Source organism: Denticeps clupeoides, chromosome 12 (genome assembly GCF_900700375.1).
Source record: "Denticeps clupeoides chromosome 12, fDenClu1.1, whole genome shotgun sequence".
NCBI classification, from domain to species: domain Eukaryota; kingdom Metazoa; phylum Chordata; class Actinopteri; order Clupeiformes; family Denticipitidae; genus Denticeps; species Denticeps clupeoides.
The window spans coordinates 13,075,416-13,097,599 of NC_041718.1; the positions used below are offsets into that span (position 1 = coordinate 13,075,416).

The 22,184-nt window shown below is 40.7% G+C and overlaps 3 protein-coding genes across 3 annotated transcripts; 1 reads left to right on the forward strand and 2 right to left on the reverse strand.

Annotated features, from left to right (window-relative positions):
* The first annotated feature begins 2,293 nt into the window (after positions 1-2,293).
* Positions 2,294-7,226, forward strand: errfi1a (ERBB receptor feedback inhibitor 1a). The gene is made up of 4 exons (XM_028998502.1): positions 2,294-2,673; positions 4,841-5,040; positions 5,129-5,208; positions 5,329-7,226. The coding sequence occupies exons 2-4, from the start codon at positions 4,889-4,891 to the stop codon at positions 6,435-6,437; spliced, it is 1,341 nt and encodes a 446-aa protein (XP_028854335.1). The 5' UTR covers positions 2,294-2,673; positions 4,841-4,888; the 3' UTR covers positions 6,438-7,226.
* Positions 7,227-10,594: 3,368 nt separating this feature from the next.
* On the reverse strand, positions 10,595-11,861 carry LOC114800988 (mucin-4). The gene is made up of 6 exons (XM_028998932.1): positions 11,820-11,861; positions 11,654-11,718; positions 11,358-11,560; positions 11,127-11,292; positions 10,834-11,001; positions 10,595-10,598 (listed from the first exon to the last, which is right to left on the reverse strand). The coding sequence occupies exons 1-6, from the start codon at positions 11,859-11,861 to the stop codon at positions 10,595-10,597; spliced, it is 648 nt and encodes a 215-aa protein (XP_028854765.1).
* Positions 11,862-20,525: 8,664 nt separating this feature from the next.
* On the reverse strand, positions 20,526-22,184 carry mrps16 (mitochondrial ribosomal protein S16). Its single transcript, XM_028999069.1, has 4 exons — positions 22,084-22,184; positions 21,875-21,924; positions 21,032-21,292; positions 20,526-20,858 (listed from the first exon to the last, which is right to left on the reverse strand). Exons 2-4 carry the CDS (start codon positions 21,885-21,887, stop codon positions 20,728-20,730), a joined length of 405 nt encoding a protein of 134 aa, XP_028854902.1. The 5' UTR covers positions 21,888-21,924; positions 22,084-22,184; the 3' UTR covers positions 20,526-20,727.

Below are 22,184 nucleotides of genomic sequence, written 5' to 3' on the forward strand. Positions count from 1 at the left end.
AGGGTTTGTGGGTAATTCCGCATTTCACAATAAGAGTAACCCACAGATACTCTTCTAGATAATTCAGTAGGAATTCCCAGTTTAAACACATTGCCATTCCAAACCGCACATGAATATCCAAGTGTATTTGCCTTGTCACCGCTGGACAGACAGTGTGACAAAAGGAGTGTGCTGAAAGGCAGGGCCAAGTGGGAGTGTCACTGACCTGAATACATTCGAATGATGAGAAGTCATTTGAAAGCTGATTGTGCAGCCAACGTCGCCTATGGTGTGTGTGATTACATCAACCAGGGGAGGTCATCAATCCGACAATCTATGCGGCTGGTGAGTCACTCCCAGCAGTGATTTCTTTCTTTTACTACGTCCCCACCCTTCCTGCTGAGATTCACGGTAACGTGGCAAGAGAGCGTGAAGCTCGGCTCATTATGGGAGGAAGCTCCCCAGGCTTCTGTCTCATTCAGACCACAGAGATTTAGAATGCAGCTGTGGTGGATGCTGAGGCCCGTAAGACTGGCATTGAACTCTGGAGGAGCTTAATCGGAGCTTAATGAGTGAGAGTGAAGGACAGAAACTTAATTTAAAAAAAAAATACAGAACGAAAACTCAAACCATGCATTCTCTCCTTCTATGAAGCACAGATTCCTAGAAAAGGATAAGAGGCAGATCTTTAGTCGTGTTGTGGCTGTTCCACTGTTCCCCGCAGGTGTTGTCTCAGGCCGGCTGCCCTGGCCCTTCCAGCCGGCGTGTACTGCCTGCCTGACTTTATAAGGCACTTCCTCCGTCTGGTGACATCACGTCAGCGCTGGAGTGTGGGCAGAAGGCTGGAGACGCGAGGGGAGGGAAAAGACAGCGGAGGGGAGGGCAGTGGGAGGTCTAAAACCGGAGACAAAAGTTCATAGCTGGGTCTCTATCAACACTGAGCAATCTCGGCTCGGATCGGCGCTGCTCCCCTTTACCCCTTATTAAAATGTGTACTGGTGTGGACTCTCACACGGAGACGGCCGTATGTCTCCCAGGAACAGCGTGCGACCACAACAGAACTTTTTTCGTCGTTTTTTTTTTGACAGAGGGTCCCTCCAGACTCCCACCAACTCACCCTTCTCGCCCGTCTGCCCACAACTGCTGGAGTGGAATGAGAAAAATGCACTGGAAATTATTAAAGGGGATCAGAGAGAGGCTGCACCACCCATGGCCAAATATCCAATGATAAGCTTGTTAGGTTCGGGGGGCAAGGCCGGCCACGGGGGATTTGCAAACTGTAACACAAGTACATTTTGTTCCGTCCGCATACCTCCAGCTTCAGCCTCTGTTTGTTTAGCACTTGTGTGTTTTTTTCTTTTTCTTTTTTGGTTATGGGCATTGTGTCTCTATCTTTCTGCAATGTGCACCACTTGTTTTTGGTGAGGGAGCCAGTCTGAATAAGTTCTACCCCACCCCTTTACAATATAAAACCATGCTTAGGTGATCAATGTTTTTACAGATAAGAAAAAGAAGGAGAAAATCCAACAACCAAAGCAAAGACATGAGTTTTTTTTTTAATACTGCACATGTCCTTGTCTATCTCGGCACCACTAATTACGCTTTGCGTGTAAAGTGTGAGTAATGGGAATGCAGACAAACTGCTCAGCAGGGCTATCCTCTTTGACAATCGCAACCTGTCACATGGCTTCCCTAACTGTGTTGTTCAGGCAGCGTACTGCATGGTACAGTGCGGAGTACGCAAGTCCAGTCCCGAGCCTGTGATGTGCACATAGCCTGTGTGCAAAAGCAAACAAAGACGGCGCTCAGTCAACATGCGTGTTGCCCTCGTTCTGTAAGCACGATAAGAGCCAGCCTGTTAAAGTGGGCTCCACTGAGCCAACCTTGGAGGTATACAGAGGAAATGACAGATTTTTATTAATGCATCCTTACAGTAAAGGCCTTCTTATCAGCCTTTACTGGAGAGCATTCTGTTTAGAGATGCTCTCAACCTGTTGTTCTTGATCAAAACAAAGACATTCAATTGAAATTTTATTTACTATGGAATGAATCAAGAAGGCCCAAACACTCATATTTTTCTTCTCTCTCTCTTGTTCTTCAGCAGCTCATCTTCATCAGCAGCTCATCATTTTGAAGAAAGCATGAAATTCAATAAATGATGCCGTTGAGCGGCTGCCACACATCCTTATATCCTTATTATTGTAAATGTCTTTATAAACAGTGATGTGTTCCCAGTTTCTGCACACCAGTGCAAGCGTTTTTGTTGCCAAAACACCATGCACACTGCAATCTTTTAAAGCATGTGCCTATTAATAAAAACACCACGTTGCATGTGAACTATGCATGGGTGTATGCTTTTTCACCTTCGTTTATTATAATAATTATTATTAATGTTTTTAAAACAACAGAACTTGTAAACAGCGCGCGGCGCCTTTAAGACACCAGCAGCGCTGGGCGGAGCTAGAAGGTCCCAGCAGCTCGACGGCGCTTTAAAAGAACATCGCACACAGAGGCTGCCCTGTTAACGAGTCTCTCAAGCGGCGAGCCGGAGTAATGAATGCGGTCGCTTATCCCCGTGCTGACGCGAGAGGCCCGGCCGAAGACCCCCGAAACGGTGTTCCCAAGCAGGCTACAGAATGCGCCCCTCCACGTGATTTGGGAACAGTCCGTGCGCACTGAAGACGGCGGGATAAGGTGAGCGACGGGGTCTTGGCAACGGAGGTGAAAGAAAATGTACATTTTATTTAATTCTTTTTAGTTAGTTAGTTAGTTAGTTACTTTGTTTGTTTTTTTGCGGGCGCGCGCGTTTGCCGTGTGTGTGTGTGTGCGTGCGCGCGCGCGCGCGTGTGTGTAGGCTCTGCGCAGTGATGACGTCAGCAGCGAGTATGATGTTATCTGAAACTGTGACAGATATCTGATAAGGCACACATTGGCCTGAAACGCTGGTAGAATAGTTTAAAAAAAAAATTAATTGAAAGACCCCCTTGCTCTTTTTACAGTTTATTCTACGGTTATTTCAGTCCTCCAATCTGAACAGCCACCTTAGAATAAGTCTAAGTGAAGTATTTGGCCTCTGACCTTATAACACCTTGATATACACGAATAGTTTAATAGGCCAAAGGGTATTCAGTGAAGAATATCAACTTTATCACATGCCCTGGTTGCGACAGATTAAATGCAGTTAAATTATCTACCTGCTCTCCTAGAATGACTCATGGGCACTTTGCGGAAGCTTTTACACGCTGCTCGGTCCCAATCCAGGGGGGTGTGCGCCAAAGTTGTGCTTGCCGCACAGGTAGAGCGGGTATGGTTGCTCGGAAACGGCTGTAGAAGTGTCAAAGGTGGGGTGTGAACTTCATGTCTTCTCATAGGTTCATTTAAAAAAGTGCGCTAATATTAGGCCAGACGTATATTTATAGCCGGATTGGAGCACATTAAATGGTTTTAATTTTATATTTGTTTTTGATCACATCTACAAGCCAAATGCAGTTGAGATTGTGAACAGAATTCAAAATTCGCTTTACACAAAATTCGTTTTTGTTTTTCTCTGAACTGATGAACAAATCTGGACATGCTTGGAGCAAGGCCCACTTACAACAACCTTGTGCCAAACGGCTGGCACTGAAACCTAATAACTTTAAAAGCGCAGAAGAAATTGATTGTCCACCGCCATGGCTGTCGGTTTTTGCACCTGTTGCAAGAGGAAGCGCTGGTCCCCATGGGGTTCATTATCGCGGATCAGGTTGCAGCTCAGCGCTGTCTGTCTGCATCCCTTTTGGAGTTCGGAGCTTGCTAGAAATGTGGGGAGCTGTCATAGATGGATGTCCACGCCAGTGCACTGTGTGTTGTGTTTTGCTTTTGTGTTTTTCTGCTCTCCGAGACCCTTGGAGTTGCTTGTAACTTGAAGGATAGGCTTGTGCATTCATGGACTCACTGTACAAGCATTATTGCATGTACGATAAATCCTTGAACTAAACATAGCCTTGGAATATGCATTTACTTCACTGTATAAAAGCCTGCTGGGAGGCTGAAAAACACAATTTCAATACACGAAAGCCTTAAGTTTATGTTCTCCAAATGCATATATCTGCATCAATATTTTGCTTTAAGGATGTAAAGGGCTGTGAGTCTCAAAGATTTTACACAGTTTATAAAATCACAATATAATTTTGACAGCCGTTGTTTGGACACCTTTGGTTTCCATGTATGCTTTCTCTTATATAATACACATTGTCATGGGCTGATGAATTCTCAGCATATGTTCAAGGGTTAATTGCTTCATTGTTTGGCACCAGCATTTGGTATTGTTGGAAGCTGCTGGTTTTTTTTTTTATTATTACTATTATTATTATATGATTATACAAATGGCATGGTACACTGAACGTATGGTATAAGTCCACTATTATAAACTATAAGTACACGCTGGTCTTTAAGGCTGTAAGTTTTGTGTGGCAACTATGAGAGGATTCAGCTTTGCTCTGAGCACTCTGCCCCCAGGGCTTTAGGGGTACAACTGTCGTTAGGTCCTGTCAAATGGAACGTTTGTCATTCCACATCAAGTGGAGCCAAGGAGAACATTGCTCAATGTTCTTTGAAAAAATAAATAAAGCCAGTCGGTGGAGCACAAGGCAGCATTTTTTTTTTTAATGAGAACTTTGTTAGACAGTGAGAATTTAAAAAAAAAAATACACAACTAGGATTCAAAGGGGATTAACAAAAAGATTGTCATCATCACTGATACACAATATCTCATTTGGCACCCTCAAGCTTGTCGCTGCAGGATTTAGGGGGGCGTCTGATTATAAACGGAGGTTGTCTGGTTTCAAGCCATTAATGATGTTGCCCCATTGCTGTGTTGCAGATTTAACGGTACCTGGCAGCTTGGTGAACAAAGTGTTTCCTGGCTTTAATGCGACCCGACTGCAGCTGGAGTATGTCCACTGCAGGCTTGACTGCCCAGGAAATCTGTTTACCCTCGCAAAACCTTTTCCTGCGGGGCAGCCATTGTCACAGCATGGCCGGAACTAAGCCTTCCTGTTATCACCCCCATGATCTAGACAAGTGAGTACCTTTCAGACCCACTGAAACATTGAAGCATTGCCACTCGCGTTTATGTGTTTAACGATGTGCTTTTTGTGCGTTTGTCCAGTTTGTACCTGAGCCTTGATTCTTCAGTGGGATATAATCTACCATCACAGCAGCAGGTTCTGTCATTACCAGCTATAGAAAGTGAGTACATAAAGTCCAAGAAGAGACTCACGATCATTGGGGATTTAAACTGGACTGAACTGAAATGAATTTTACCTGAAATGAATTATGGCTCTGAACCGATTTGTTTGTGATCTGCAGGATCAAGACCACAGCCTCAGTCTCAAACCATTTCTCAGCGCTTGCCACCCAAGAACAACCGACCTTCCCAGCTCAGCCTGTTCAGCAGCGAGCCCTTCACCAGCTCCACCGAAGATGACCAGGTGGTCCCTTCCTTCCAGCGGCTATCGGTGTACGACCGCAGCAGCCCTCCTCAAACACCAAGTCGAGGAGCCAAGCCTCTACCCCCACTCCCTAGCCGTGTAGACCTTTCCCATGACCAGGCGATGGACAACGAAGTGGAGTTCTTCACAGGACAGGATGACAACCGGTGCCTCATGCCCGAGCCTTGTCCTAAACCCTCACCTTTTCGCTATGGAATTCCCAGCAGGAGGAGTTTCAGGGGCTTTGGGGAGATCAACTACGCTTATTATGAAGGCCCCTCGGTCCAACCTCGACACCAACAGGCACCACCACAGCTGCAGAAATGGCCTGAACTTGAGATACCTAAGCAGCCTCAGCAGGAGGGACGGCAGCAGGCGGAACCGATTTTCTGTTACAAGTCAGGCGATCGCGTCCAGCGCAAGCTGCGGCGATCCCACTCCGGTCCCGCCGGCTCCTTCAACAAGCCCACGTCCCTGCGCTTACCTTGTCACCACCGGAACGGGCAGGGTATGGACAAACCTGAAATCCCTCCCCGGGTCCCAATTCCTCCCCGGCCGGCCAAGACTGCCGCAGACTATCGCCGCTGGTCAGCTGAGGTCTCATCGGGAGCGTACAGCGATGATGACCGGCCACCCAAAGTGCCCCCGCGGGAGCCTCTGTCCAGCAGTAGCTCCCGCACCCCGAGCCCGAACAGCCTCCCCACATACCTCAACGGGATCATGCCACCCACGCAGAGCTTCGCCCCAGACCCCAAGTATGTAAGCCGGGGCTTACAGCGGCAGAACAGCGAAGGCTCGCCGTGCATTTTGCCGGTAATGGAGAATGGCAAGAAGGCCAGCGCCACTCACTACTTCCTGCTGCCGCAAAGGCCCGCGTACCTGGATAAACTGGAAAAGTTTTTCACGGACGCGGCCGCCAGCCGTAGCAGCGAGGCCACGGGGACAGACTGGGACAGCAAGCGAAAACCACAGGTCGATCTGGTATGAACCAGGATGGAGACAACATGACTGTGCACTTTCGTCTGGGCACAGTCACTCGGCGGATGCCACCAAGGGACCTTAAAAGGCGCTTCATTGCTGCTTCAACACAGTTGTTGTTCTTCGTTTTGCCCTAGTGTTTGATATATTAGGGTACGTTACACACCCTTTACAGTTACTGGGACTTTCTTTGTTCTTCGCAATAGGAACACACGTGTGAAATGGATGTGTTCTGTAGATTCAGCATTCTGAATGGTTGATGATAAATAATTCATTTTGAGACATATTTTTGATACTCATTATTTCACGTTAGTGTTTTGCCAGTGCTGTGGTGCAGTTGTTCAGGTATGAGCTGGTCTGATACCTCGTTTTCAGTGTTTTTTTTTTTTGTTTTTTTTTTTGTGTGTGTGTGAGAGAATACTTCATCTGTGTTGCTTTGAGGGCAGAGCTGTCATGTCTCTGAGGAAAAATAAAATAACCCAACTTTTATGTCTCTGTGATTCTAAAGGGACAAAGGGTCAGTAAGACATTCAATTTTACTGTATGTAAATGTATATGAAGAAAAAGGCCAGAAAGAGATCTAAAAAGATTTCTTAATCGGTCAAACTGTTGATGAAGGCCCCCCTGCCCCCCAGTCTTAATTTTAATTTCCTTCACTTTTATGAAGAACTTGGAAAAGTATATGTACTTTCAGTTTTCTCTGTTAGGACACTGTGCGTACATCTGAGTTGAGGTGCACTGTGCATCTGGTCTATCTTCTGAATGATTATTTGTGTGGTAAATGTTGTGCATGAGTGGCCTCCTTTTTTTTTTTTTTTTTTTTTTTTTTTTTTTTTTCTCCCCCCCAAGCACAGCTTGTTAATACGAATTGTGTGCACTCTTGCTATAAAACAATTTCCACACGTGTCCAGGTTGATTTTGTTGCACAAAAGTTTTTTTTTTTTTTTTTTGTTTCTTCTTTTCTTTATTCTAAATACCTGTTTTCAGTCAAGCTGTGAGAAAGAATCATATGTAAACGTGCCTGCTTTACTACCTCCCATGTTTAGGTTCTTAATTGCTGACATACGGGACTAGACACTAATCCTGGAGTAAGCTTCTATCTTTAAAATGAACACAGCCTGTACAGTATTAATTTACTGGCACTAAAACCAGCTAGTGTTCTTCTAAAGCCAATTTTGTTTAATACTGTGTCCCCGAAAGGTGTATCTGAATCGATAACTTTTCGCGTAATTGAAATTTCCAAACCTTCGTTTCTGAGTGTACTTTGAACACATTGGGCTCACCTGGAGAGAGTGTGAGAGAGAGAAAGAGAGAGAGAGAGAGAAACAGATTTTCCTGTTCTGTACATGCATTCCAGTCTGACATGGTTGCTGTGGGTGTGGGCCCAAAGTCTTTAGCTGCTGGCAGCTAGGAAAGGAGATGTTTTATTTTCATACGTTGTAGGAAAGCCATGACAGTAACACAATAATGTAGCAAGTGCATCAAAGTGACCCTGGACATGAAACATGGTGTTAATATTGGATCAGGTCAAAAAAAATAATATTGAAGTTCTCCACCTTTTGTAAAGAAAAGGGACACAAGCTTTACTGATGCTGTTGTGTTAATTTTTGCTTTTTATTTTGTAAAATGTTTACATTTTGCTCACTTGTGTTATTTAAATCTTTAACTTTTTTTTTTTTTCCTCATGTCTTACCTAACAACATGAAGGCAAGTTCAATAAGAAGACATTCTCTGCTGTGGTAAAAAGCAAATGCACTGAGAGTACAGTATGTTTTGATGTGAAGTATTTAACATAATTCTCCTGTCTATGACAAAATAGTGCTGTATAGTATGCATACAAAATGTATAGTCTTTAAGTGAAAAATAAAAAGACTTATTTATGAATTGGTCTTCACCTGATCATCCTTTGCATTCATCATGAAACACAAAGATACTGTTTTATGAAGGCCCACACCCTCATGCTGTGCCTCATTGCAACTGGCCTGCTTCCAGAAGAGAGGCAAGTGAGTTACACCAATAGACAGGTGTACATTACCACCCCTGCTTCCTGTTTTGTAGTGTCTCATCACCCTCAGCACCTCACCATCATGTGCAGTGGAAAGGGGACAATCTGGTATCTCAGGTTTTCTCTGAGGTGTCAAATTTAGGGCCACGGTGCAGATTTCATTTCAGAGTTAAGAAGGCAACCATATCTACAGAAATAGGTTTACATATAAGACGTTTGATTGACATGCTTTTATCATTTATTTTTTTGCTTCTGTTTCTGAAGATAAATCCATAAACAGCAAAAGCATTCCAGAGTCCATTTATGATTTATTATTATTGATACTGTGAAGAACAAAATTACTAGAACACAACATTTCAGCAGACCAGTGTAAAAACCTGAAGAGCAAATTCTCTAAACAGATAAATTAATATCAATCATGTCATGCATTTGTATGTATTATGAATTCTACATTTTATTCATTACTTATATGTATAAACTATATTACTATACAATTTGTACAATTATATATGTACATATACATATACATTACTGTGCTATTAAAATGGTCAGAGGGACATTTCTTCAGTTCCTCCACAGGGTGAACTATGTGGTGGCGACCCACAGAGAGAACACCGGGCAACAAAATCTCAGCAGCAACCTGTGATGTGATGAAAGCTCCAGAGAAATGACAAACAATGGCATTTCTTCTTCGAATGGACAGGACCTTGTTGGTTCCTCAGTGATTGCAAGCTGTCCAGGACCACAGGTACTCAAATTAGCCCCACACTACAATGCTCCCTCCACCACAAATCACAGATTTTGTTGGTGAGCTGTTGTGCATACCAAAAATGTTCATAGGGATTTGTTCAAATTTATCATATTTGTCTTGTCTATGCCTTAATTTATTTTAAATTTGTTTTAAGTTTACTTCACTGTAATGGCTTAACATATTGTCTTCTTCCTTTTGCTGCTCCTATTAGGGGACACCACAGTTGATCAACCTGTTAGGTTGTTCACACAATCGATATGACAAAATGTTTTGGCCGGATGCCCTTCCTGGCACAACCCTCCCAATTTACACAGGCTTGAAACTGGCAAGCAATGCATGGTCACCTGCATCCTCAGCAGCTGGGTTTCTCATTTATAACAGGTAATTGATCAGAAATAGATTTGGGTAAAAGGATATAATACTATATTGCTTGAAGTAGTGACATCTTCTGCAGCCTTTATAATGCTCTTCCTCATTCATAAAAAAAACAGTACAGGTGATACAGGTGATGTGGGAGGCACGTTATGCTGTGAGGTTAGGCATACCCATTTATCATTATCAGATACTTTTAAAAATAGATTTTAATTGACAATACACATTTATTATTTACATTTGTTTACACATTTCTGTTTATTTATTTCATCTAAGTATTTTCTGATAAAAATAACAAATGATAGTTAAGGGCCTCAAAGGAATTTTCAACTAATAACTTTAATGTTTTAATTAAGAATATATATGTGTGTCCAACAACAATTATGTACACACATTTCTATTAAACTTTTACAAATGCCCCCTTGTTACCATTCTGGTCTTAAAGAGACAAATCTAGTCACTTTACTCTCTATGAGTGGGAAAATAACACAACTGCCACCCCTAGTGGCTAAATGCTGTAAATAGAAATTTGGTAAACAACACAGAAACAATTTACATTTAATGCATTTATCAGACCCCTTATCCACTTACAACCAGTAGTTACAGGGACAGTCCCCCAAGAGACACTTGAAGTGTTTAAGTGGTGTTTGAATCTGAGTCTTCTGGCTTATCGGCGAGTGTCTTACCCACTAGGTTACTACCACTACCATTAAACAATTAACTATTATATCAGTTGCAAATAGCAGGCTAAAGTTTAATTTTTTCTATACACTGTTACTGTAGAAAAAAAAGATCTTATAAGAAAAGTCTTGACTTTGGTAGATTGGAGAACGGTGGTATATTAATCAAATAATTTTCACCCTTAAACAAAGAAGAATAAAGCAAGATGGACATAATGTTTAGATCTATGCCATTTTAAATGGTTGAAGCATATACTTTGTGTTGTTTCTGCTTATTCATTGTGAAGACAGATCATTACTCAGGGGGTGTGCTCCAGTTTTACACCAGGCCCTGTGCTGGTTTGGTGAACTTGATCTCTTACCTGCATAACAAATATATTGGATCACAAATGTATAGTACAAATATTGATAGTAATGGTACGTACAAATTCACAAATCTGACCTCTGTCTGAGAAGTCGAAGAAATCTTCATTGTAGAACGTTAGTCTTGTACAAGAGAGGTTGTCACTGAATCTTGACCTTCAACCACATAGTGTATTAGCGCCATTTAAAAAGACGTGGTAAACAGTACTGGACTGTCACCAAGACCAAACTCACCCTTCCATTCGATGATGCCTCCACAAAACAATGATGACAGTTGCAATTATGGTGAACAGAAGAAGGATAGCTGCCAGACTCCCAAACAGCACTGCATAAAAGCCTGCTTTTTTACGGTAAAACTCACACTGCTTCCCATAGTACTCCTCAAGGTACGTATCAAAACATCTATTGGGGTTTGCAAAGGAACTTGCTTTTAAAATCACTTATTATTTCATAAAAACAATATGCAAATGTGTAATTCAACTGTCAGTTTATTCAGAATTAAAGAGAGCATCTGTTGGGGATCTTACTGGCAGACTGGCCCTTCCATCTTGTTAAAGCACTGCCCATGTTGGTGACAGTAGTTGGGGTCTTTTTTACATGGTCCCATGCACCGCCAGCTTCCTTTAGAAATCTCCAGTGTGTAGTTGGAAAACTCCATACTGCATGTTAAAAATGGTTTCAAGTCTGACAGGTCTGCAAAAAGAATATAAATTCAGCCTGAAAATGCTTTTATTAGAAAATATCTGGACTTAACTTACTTCTTATTTGACTGAATTGCATAATTATCTCTGTGTCCCGGATATCCACGTATCCCAGGGCTTGGCTCAATTTTTTCAGAGAGTCTGTCTCATTAAATATGCTTTGTAGTGTAGATTGCAAGCACATGTTGAGAAATTCTATTTGTGAATCATTGTTTGGGTAGTTGTATTGGGCTACACCATCCGCAATAACACTTCCACTTCTGAAGAAGAAGAAAAGAATACTAGTCAAATGTTTGGTCACACCTATTCAGTATAGTTTTTACTATTTTATTATCAATTTATTTTAAACGTACCTTAAATTATGTACAGTAAAAGATTTGAAACTCTCAGGATTGGCTTTCCTGCAAAGAAATGCGAGCTACAACAACCACAAAAAAATAAATGAAATACTGGCATTATCTCAAACAGTTAATAAACATTATGCAAAAAAAGTATGTGTCAAATGCAAACTTAACTTACTTCTTGCTCAATGGTTTTAATGAGACTATTTGACTCTGACATGCTGAAATCCTTCATAATTCTTATGGAAATGTTTGCATTTCTGGATGGAACTCTGCTCAGGTCTGAAAGAAAATGTGGTTCCATTATCACAAAGGGAAAAAAACTATGAACTATAAAAACCTGGAACATGGAAAAACATGGAAGTTAACAACTAATTAAAATACCAAACATGTGAGCTGTCTCCAACTAAATATTATTTAGTATAGCACACCATAATTCTATATTTGCAGATGTTAATTACCAAAAAATCATACCTATAATTACAGAGGTGTCATCATGTCCGTACTGGCATGACTCTCCAAATGTTAGATTTGAATTGCAGATGCATTGGCATGTTCTCAACAGCTTATTATAGAAACATGGTGCCCCATTGCAATGGCAGTCCTCATCTCTGCAGAATTTTGATATGGGTGGAGTGGGAGATGTTTCGGTTGCAGATGGGTTTGATCTCGGAGTGGAGTGTGTAAAAAGTGATGTGAAAGTAGTTGCTGATTGATGTTCAACTGTTTGGCTGGTTGAGGATGTAGTTGATGCATGGGTGTCACCAGTGGATGGTGCTTGTGTGACTGTTTTGTTAGGATCTGTGTTTTGTGTGGGTCTTCCTGTTGTTGGGGAATGATTCATGGTAGAAATCTGTGCATGAGTTGCAATTCCAGTAGAAAATACTTTAATCATAGTGGACTGAGTTGGTGTTGCAAGGCTGGGCGTGGAATCACTTATAATTGCAGAGTATGTTGGCTTAAGTTTTGTATCTGTAGAAAAACGTTGGTTAACTGCAGTAGATTTAACTTGAGTGAATGTTGATGATGTCTGGTCTTTCTGAATTGTATACAGAGTTGTGTGTGTCTTTTGAGTTGAGTTTTGATGTGTTTGAGAACTTTGAGGCTGAGATGCAGTTCCACTGGACATTGCTGTGACTGTAGTTGATGGCGAGAGTTCAAGTCTAGTTGTATGAATAGACTTGGAAGATGGCAGTGATGAGGTAGCTTTTATTGGAGTGGTAGAAAGATTTGAAGATTGTTCTGTACTCTGAGCTGTTGGATATCTGTTTTGTGTAGAGATGTTTTCACTATTGGTTGTTTGAGCAGATGATATTACTTCTACACTGGAGTGAGTGAGCTCTGAATGGTATAGAGTAAAAGGTGTTTTTTGTGTTGGCTTTTGAGATGAGTTTTGATGCATTGTAGAACTTTGAGCCTGAGATGCAGTTCTGCTGGATATTTCTGACCTTATGGTCGATGATGAAATTCCACTAGAACTTGTCTGAATGGACATGGAAGTTGGTAGTGCTGTGGCATCTTTTGTTGGTGTGGTAGACATATGTGAAGTTTGTTCAGGATTCCAAGTATAAGGATGACTTTGTTTTGTAGAGAGGTCTTCACTACTGACTGTGTGAGTAGAAGATAATACTTTTACAGTGGAGTGAGTGAGTTCTGAGCGTGTAATCATGTCAGAGGTATGACTTTTGGATGTTGATTGATGCTCCACCACTTGGCTTGTTGGGGACAGAGTTTCCAAGGAGGTACTTTCAGTTATTGTTCCAGATGATGTGGTGGTGGCCATCTGACTGGTTACTGAAGAAAATAATGTGTTGTCTTCTGTGCCTGATAAAGTATTCGACTTGTCAGTGTTGACTGTGGAAAAGATGTGTTTTGCCATTTCAGTAGGTTGTGAAGTCATCTCTGTAGATGTTTTGTCTGTTTCTGTCTTCATTGTAGAGTAAGTTGACAGGATTTCTCTATCAGTCGTAGAAGGTTGCGTCATTCCAATGGATGCTGTTTCTGTGAATGTTCTTGAAGTATGGTCATCTTCAGTTGTGTGAATAATTTTTTGTGTGGTCTTTTCAGTTGGTGGGGGCAGAAAAATTGTGGAACTTTCACCATGAGATGCAGTTCCACTGGACATTGCTGTGACTGTAGTTGATGGCGAGAGTTCAAGTCTAGTTGTATGAATAGACTTGGAAGTTGGCAGTGATGAGGTAGCTTTTATTGGAGTGGTAGAAAGATTTGAAGATTGTTCTGTACTCTGAGCTGTTGGATATCTGTTTTGTGTAGAGATGTTTTCACTACTGGTTGTTTGAGCAGATGATATTACTTCTACACTGGAGTGAGTGAGCTCTGAATGGTATAGAGTAAAAGGTGTTTTTTGTGTTGGCTTTTGAGATGAGTTTTGATGCATTGTAGAACTTTGAGCCTGAGATGCAGTTCTGCTAGATATTTCTGACCTTATGGTCGATGATGAAATTCCACTAGAACTTGTCTGAATGGACATGGAAGTTGGTAGTGCTGTGGCATCTTTTGTTGGTGTGGTAGACATATGTGAAGTTTGTTCAGGATTCCGAGTATAAGGATGACTTTGTTTTGTAGAGAGGTCTTCACTACTGACTGTGTGAGTAGAAGATAATACTTTTACAGTGGAGTGAGTGAGTTCTGAGCGTGTAATCATGTCAGAGGTATGACTTTTGGATGTTGATTGATGCTCCACCACTTGGCTTGTTGGGGACAGAGTTTCCAAGGAGGTACTTTCAGTTATTGTTCCAGATGATGTGGTGGTGGCCATCTGGCTGGTTACTGAAGAAAATAATGTGTTGTCTTCTGTGCCTGATGAAGTATTCGACTTGTCAGTGTTGACTGTGGAAAAGATGTGTGTTGCCATTTCAGTAGGTTGTGAAGTCATCTCTGTAGATGTTTTGTCTGTTTCTGTCTTCATTGTAGAGTAAGTTGACAGGATTTCTCTATCGGTCGTAGAAGGTTGCGTCATTCCAATGGATGCTGTTTCTGTGAATGTTCTTGAAGTATGGTCATCTTCAGTTGTGTGAATAATTTTTTGTGTGGTCTTTTCAGTTGGTGGGAGCAGAAAAATTGTGGACCTTTCACCATGAGATGCAGTTCCACTGGACATTGCTGTGACTGTAGTTGATGGCGAGAGTTCAAGTCTAGTTGTATGAATAGACTTGGAAGTTGGCAGTGATGAGGTAGCTTTTATTGGAGTGGTAGAAAGATTTGAAGATTGTCCTGTACTCTGAGCTGTTGGATATCTGTTTTGTGTAGAGATGTTTTCACTACTGGTTGTTTGAGCAGATGATATTACTTCTACACTGGAGTGAGTGAGCTCTGAATGGTATAGAGTAAAAGGTGTTTTTTGTGTTGGCTTTTGAGATGAGTTTTGATGCATTGTAGAACTTTGAGCCTGAGATGCAGTTCTGCTAGATATTTCTGACCTTATGGTCGATGATGAAATTCCACTAGAACTTGTCTTAATGGACATGGAAGTTGGTAGTGCTGTGGCATCTTTTGTTGGTGTGGTAGACATATGTGAAGTTTGTTCAGGATTCCGAGTATAAGGATGACTTTGTTTTGTAGAGAGGTCTTCACTACTGACTGTGTGAGTAGAAGATAATACTTTTACAGTGGAGTGAGTGAGTTCTGAGCGTGTAATCATGTCAGAGGTATGACTTTTGGATGTTGATTGATGCTCCACCACTTGGCTTGTTGGGGACAGAGTTTCCAAGGAGGTACTTTCAGTTATTGTTCCAGATGATGTGGTGGTGGCCATCTGGCTGGTTACTGAAGAAAATAATGTGTTGTCTTCTGTGCCTGATGAAGTATTCGACTTGTCAGTGTTGACTGTGGAAAAGATGTGTGTTGCCATTTCAGTAGGTTGTGAAGTCATCTCTGTAGATGTTTTGTCTGTTTCTGTCTTCATTGTAGAGTAAGTTGACAGGATTTCTCTATCGGTCGTAGAAGGTTGCGTCATTCCAATGGATGCTGTTTCTGTGAATGTTCTTGAAGTATGGTCATCTTCAGTTGTGTGAATAATTTTTTGTGTGGTCTTTTCAGTTGGTGGGAGCAGAAAAATTGTGGACCTTTCACCATGAGATGCAGTTCCACTGGACATTGCTGTGACTGTAGTTGATGGCGAGAGTTCAAGTCTAGTTGTATGAATAGACTTGGAAGTTGGCAGTGATGAGGTAGCTTTTATTGGAGTGGTAGAAAGATTTGAAGATTGTTCTGTATTCTGAGCTGTTGAATATCTGTTTTGTGTAGAGATGTTTTCACTACTGGTTGTTTGAGCAGATGATATTACTTCTACACTGGAGTGAGTGAACTCTGAATGGTATAGAGTAAAAGGTGTTTTTTGTGTTGGCTTTTGAGATGAGTTTTGATGCATTGTAGAACTTTGAGCCTGAGATGCAGTTCTGCTGGATATTTCTGACCTTATGGTCGATGATGAAATTCCACTAGAACTTGTCTGAATGGACATGGAAGTTGGTAGTGCTGGGGCATCTTTTGTTGGTGTGGTAGACATGTGTGACGTTTGTTCAGGATTCCGAGTATAAGGATGACTTTGTTTTGTAGAGAGGTCTTCACTACTGACTGTGTGAGTAGAAGATAATACTTTTACAGTGGAGTGAGTGAGTTCTGAGCGTGTAATCATGTCAGAGGTATGACTTTTGGATGTTGATTGATGCTCCACCACTTGGCTTATTGGGGACAGAGTTTCCAAGGAGGTACTTTCAGCTATTGTTCCAGATGATGTGGTGGTGTTCATCTGACTGGTTACTGAAGAAAATAATGTGTTGTCTTCTGTGCCTGATGAAGTATTCGACTGGTCAGTGTTGACTGTGGAAATGATGTGTGTTGCCATTTCAGTAGGTTGTGAAGTCATCTCTGTAGATGTTTTGTCTGTTTCTGTCTTCATTGTAGAGTAAGTTGACAGGATTTCTCTATCAGTCGTAGAAGGTTGCGTCATTCCAATGGATGCTGTTTCTGTGAATGTTCTTGAAGTATGGTCATCTTCAGTTGTGTGAATAATTTTTTGTGTGGTCTTTTCAGTTGGTGGGAGTAGAAAAATTGTGGACCTTTCACCATGAGATGCAGTTCCACTGGACATTTGTGTCACTGTAATAGATGGTGAAATTTCAGGTTTAGTTGTATGACTGGACTTGAATGTTAGCAGGGCTGTGGTATATTTCATTGGAGAGGTAGACAGTTGTGAAGTTTGTTCAGGCTTCTATATATGGATTAATTTTTTTTGTACTGGGGTGGTAGTAGCCTAGTGGGTAACAGACTCACCTATGAACCAGAAAACTTAGGTTCAAGTCCCACTTACTACCATTGTGTCACTGAGCAAGACACTTAGCCCTAAATTGTTCCTGGGGACTGTCCCTGTAAATACTGATTTTAAGTCGCTCTGGATAAGGACATTTGATAAATGCCATAAATGTAAATGTAGTATGGTATTTAATACTGATTTTGTAAGTAGAAGATTACTTCTACAATGGAGTGAGTAACCTCTGATTTGGTAATCATGCCAGAGGTATGACTTTTGGGTGTTGATTGATTCTCCACCACTTGGATAGAGTTTCTCGGGAGGTACACTCAGTTATTGTTTCAGATTGTGTGGTGGCAGCCATCTTATTGCTTTCTGAAGAATAACGTGCTGTCACCTGTCAGTGATAAAATAAGCATCTGATCTGTCTGCATTTTGGAAATTCAAAGTGTTGCCTTTGTGCGATGTGATTTGTTTAATTTTTCAGAGGTTGGATGATGCTTCTTTTCAGGGCATTGTTCACTTCTGGTTGTAAAATTTTCAGTTGATACATCAGAGGTTAGATCTGAGTTAAAAGTTAAACGTTTTGTGTCTTCAGTCACTTCTGTGAAGTTTCTTTTAGTCAAATGACAAATGGTAATGTGTTAATGGTAAAGTTTTTAATTATTCGGTTCTGAATAGGGTGCTCAGTGTGGTTTGTTTTTTTGTTCTCGGGTGAAGAAACCTTATTGAATACCTACTCTGAAGAGCTGTTTTAGTTGATAATTCTATGCCCATAGTAGAGAATGAAACTTTTGCAGTAGTATACATAATGTTGGCATTACTGTGATATGCTTCATTGATGTGCTTGACAACTGTAAAGCAAGTTTTGGACTTTTGGTGGCTGTCAGACTTGCGATCACTTTCTCGATGTCTTTGGTGATGGCCCACTGAACTATTACTAAAGAAGTGATGTTCTCTGTCCCATGAAAAATGAAATTACTGATAATTCAGTGGACAAGAAATCCACTTATCTATTCATTATCTATCTTTGTGGTAATTCTTCCTAGATAGATACTAAACAATTTGTTAACACACAAATTTAGAACCAAACCAAGTTTCAGATGTTAAGTGGCTTAATAAAGTTACTTTGTTACTCACATTTATGATAAGTATGTGTGTTTTATGTCCCATTCATTCACAATGATTAATTGATGGTTTTATAAGGCACAAGCTACATGAGGTTTACTACTGAAGTGAAGTGATGATCGCATGTGATACACAGCAGCACAGCACATGGTGCACACAGTGAAATTTGTCCTCTGCATTTAACCCATCACCCTGAGTGAGCAGTTGGCAGCCATGACAGGCGCCCGGGGAGCAGTGTGTGGGGACGGTGCTTTGCTCAGTGGCACCTCAGTGGCACCTTGGTGGATCGGGATTCGAACTGGCAACCTTCTGATTTACGGGGCCGCTTCCTTAACCGCTAGGCCACCACTGCCCCTAGATGTGTCTGCTGTACTGTACAATTCAGCAAACAAACTATTTTAACCAGAACCTTTGTTTAGTTTTAGTTACTGTCCCATAGAATTTCAATAATTCCTCAGTTAATTTTTGTATGCTTGTTTTGTATGGCTAATTTATCATTAATAAAGCAAAAATCTAGTCAAGCTGGAATTGTTATGATTCCACAGCTGGCTTAACTAGAAATTGTGTAAAGTTGTACAGATACACAGGAATTATGAAATGTAGATACATGGCTTTTCCAGATAAAAGGTAAAGTATATGCGTCACAGAAACACAACAGATGGCACTGGTCAGAGATGCCTGGTACATTTTCAGTGTTATGAAATAATATTAGAAGTCTTACATTTGGCAAGTGGAGGCGATGCAATGTATTAAAATTTATTTAAAAAAAAGAAAAACATGCATAAAAGGTTGGGCCTACCCTCCGGTTTTAATGTATTTTTTCATAAATGACAAATGCTCATTTAACAAGATTTGTGTGTTTTAAAATATATGAATACATATATATGAAAAAATCCATTTTTTTAAAGATGCCTCTGCTTGTTTCAAATTCTTTCAGTTCTTACCTTGATTTGTTGCTGCATTCGGTGTGAACACTATAATTAATGCTGCTGACCAAAAATAAGATTTTCCCAAAAGAGCCTTCATGCTACCTTGATAAGAAAATCTATTCAAAACTGTGTTATTAGTAAACTTGTAATGAGTCCATGAATATAATTCCTCTGATGCCTGGATTAAGCACCCGCATGAAGCTGTAATCCTCAGTGATGTACAGTGATGCAATTAGTCTAAGATGTAAAAGTACTCACCCTATGCAAACTAAGGTTCTGATTGGCTGAGTAGCTGCTACTCTTTCTTTATTCAGTTACGCTCCCACACTCTACAAAAAAAGAAACCCATGATGTCACTTATGATTTATAGAGCCAAGTGACAAGTCACCAACTGGAAAAAAAATCCAATAGTTTAAATTTTAATCAAAGATTTTTAAGTTCTTAACTGTCACAAATATGGTCACATTCCTGTTAAAACACAACTTCAATGAGGTTCTCCATTCAAAAAATGCTTTTAGTTTAGGCTAAATTTTAGGAATCTGACCCATAGTGTCTTATTTAAATTGTATTTAGGACCACATTTTAATTCCACTTTTTGATTCCACTGATCAATGATTCCACACCTGGCTAGACTAGAAATGGTGTAAAGTTGTACAGATACACAGAAATTATGAAATGTAAATACATGGCTTTCCAGTTATTGGGGTACCATATATAAATAAAGTATATAAGTGTCAGAAACACAACAGATGGCCCTGGTCAGAGATCCCTGGCACATTTTTCAGTGTCATGAAATAAATGATTTTGAAAAATTTAATTCCAAGGAAAATGTATAAATTTCATTTTGGTGAACATGACTGAAAACCAATAGGATATCAATTAGCAATCAATTCATTAAAATATATTTGTCGTCATCATCCAGTATCTACACCTTTAGGCAGGCTTATGATTTCTTGTAACTATGTAAGATTGATGTCATAATGTCATAAACAGGGATGTTCACAATGACTATATAGTCCACTTGAACCCACACTTTTTTTTGTTGACCTGACAACTAAAATAGAATAAAAAATTTTAGACAGCAACAATGGGGGTATTTTTATTACTTTTGTTCCTGAGTAACATGACCATTGTTCGATTATAGTAAGGTCATCTCTACTGGCATTTCAGATATTGATCTTGTAACCAAGCTTATGCGGAAAAGTGGATGGAATATGACTAAGCAGAGTAAACAAATGAGCACCCACATCAACTCTCCCAGTTGTGAATCAAACAGATTTTGTTGAACAGTAACTTTGGACTTTTCTTTGTTTGCTTTTTGCAACATGTATAGTCAGGATCACAGTGATTAAAGTCCATAGACCAGCCCATTGTTTAATCCACAGCAGGATTTCACTGTTTGAACAGCTAGTTCCCTCACAAAACTGCAATTTTTATAAGTTCATATTCCATATCTTATTAACCTGCTTTCGGGACTTGGGACTTGTACATCTCACATACACAGCAACTGTTGCATTAAGAGCATTCTGAACACACACACAAAAAAAAGGCAATGTAAATGTAACATAAATGTTTAATTAATCTGTTGTGTAGTCAGACTTGTTTATTTCAATTCATTAATGTAATTCTATTAAATTCTATTTCAACAGCTAAATGTGAAATGCAGAATTTCATACAAATTATTTTCTTTGCCTGAACACCATCTTTTAAGAGGTTGTGTCAACAATTAGTCCATCTTGTGGCAAACAGCAACAGCACTACTGTTCTTTTTTCTCTTCACTGTCCTCATTCCCATCCATGGCCCCTGCAGCTGCATCAGCAGCTCTTTGCCTCATGCGCTCCGCTTCTGTGATGGTCATGGGGTGTATTGGGAAAAACCCTGCCAGTCCTGTTAAGAATAGATTATATATATACACACAGAGAGATTTAATGTTATTATTAAGAAGAATATTAAGAAATTGTGTGTCCATCTCACTATCGTGGTATGTTGTGTTATGCTGAGAATAAAGTGATATCAAGTGAAGAAAGAAGACAATCCACATTCTTCTACGGAATCCTTACCTAATAGTTTGGCCACAGGTTTTGTGGGATGTGCTCCACAGCCAATCCAGTATTTGATTCTGTCAAAATTGAAAGCTACTAACTTTTCATTCTGGATGTTTGGAAGAGGATCATACGATCCTAGCTGTTCAATATATTTACTGTCCCGTCCCCGTTTGTTGTAGGCCGCCACAATGCGGTAAAACGGTCTGTTGGTCGCGCCACCGAGGGTCAGTCGGATCACCACGTGTCCCCCATGATACTTCTTCAAAAGGAAGGATGCTGTTGAGGTCCAGAAAAAAAAGGAAGAATGAATTTTTACTGTATTGTTTATATTTTTGTATGAAGCAATCACAAATATGTAGTTTAAAATATTTGGAAATGTTCTATACATTAGCCGGGCCACTAGCTTGGCATGAACATCTTTTTTTTTTTTTATGAAGAACAAAGGCTTTGTTGTGGTGTTGGCATGGTGAGAATAAAACACTTGCACAGCCCCATCAGAAGATAAGCAGGGACAATCATAAAAACGCAACACGTGGACGGGCTTTAAACCCGCTCTGATCGGGTTATTTCCGCGCTGCGTGTTATTTACCACACAAACCCCATTCTGTCCATCATATTAATCCGACTAAACAGAGGAGATGTAGACGCCGCGTTGTTGACATTTTTACTTTTACAGCATTTATCCAGAGCGACTTACAATCAGTAGTGACAGGGATAGTCCCCCCCCCTGGAGCAATTTAGGGTTAAATGTCTTGCTCAGGGACACAATGGTAGTAAGTCTGGTTTGAACCTGGATCTTACTGGTTCATTGGCGAGTGTGTTTCCCACTAGGCTACTACCACCCTAGTTTTTACTTACACAGATGAACCATGGTCGCGCGTCGTCCTGAGCAACAGGTCGCGTTAAATCTCGAAATGGGGGAAAAAAATAGGCATTTCTTAAGGACGCTTTAATAACAGGGCGGCGTCTTACGCCGTCGAATTCACGCTAAATTCACACTGAGGCGTTCTTCCGGTCGGCGCGTTCCAGCGTGCGTCGGTAAAGGTGTTCGTGAAAATAAAACCTACCTCACTATCCGGTTTTAACACGTTTTACTCGGTCGGAAAAAAAACAACAATGTGACATTCGAACGAACCGGAAACGTATTTGACAGTTTTTTTTATATTTT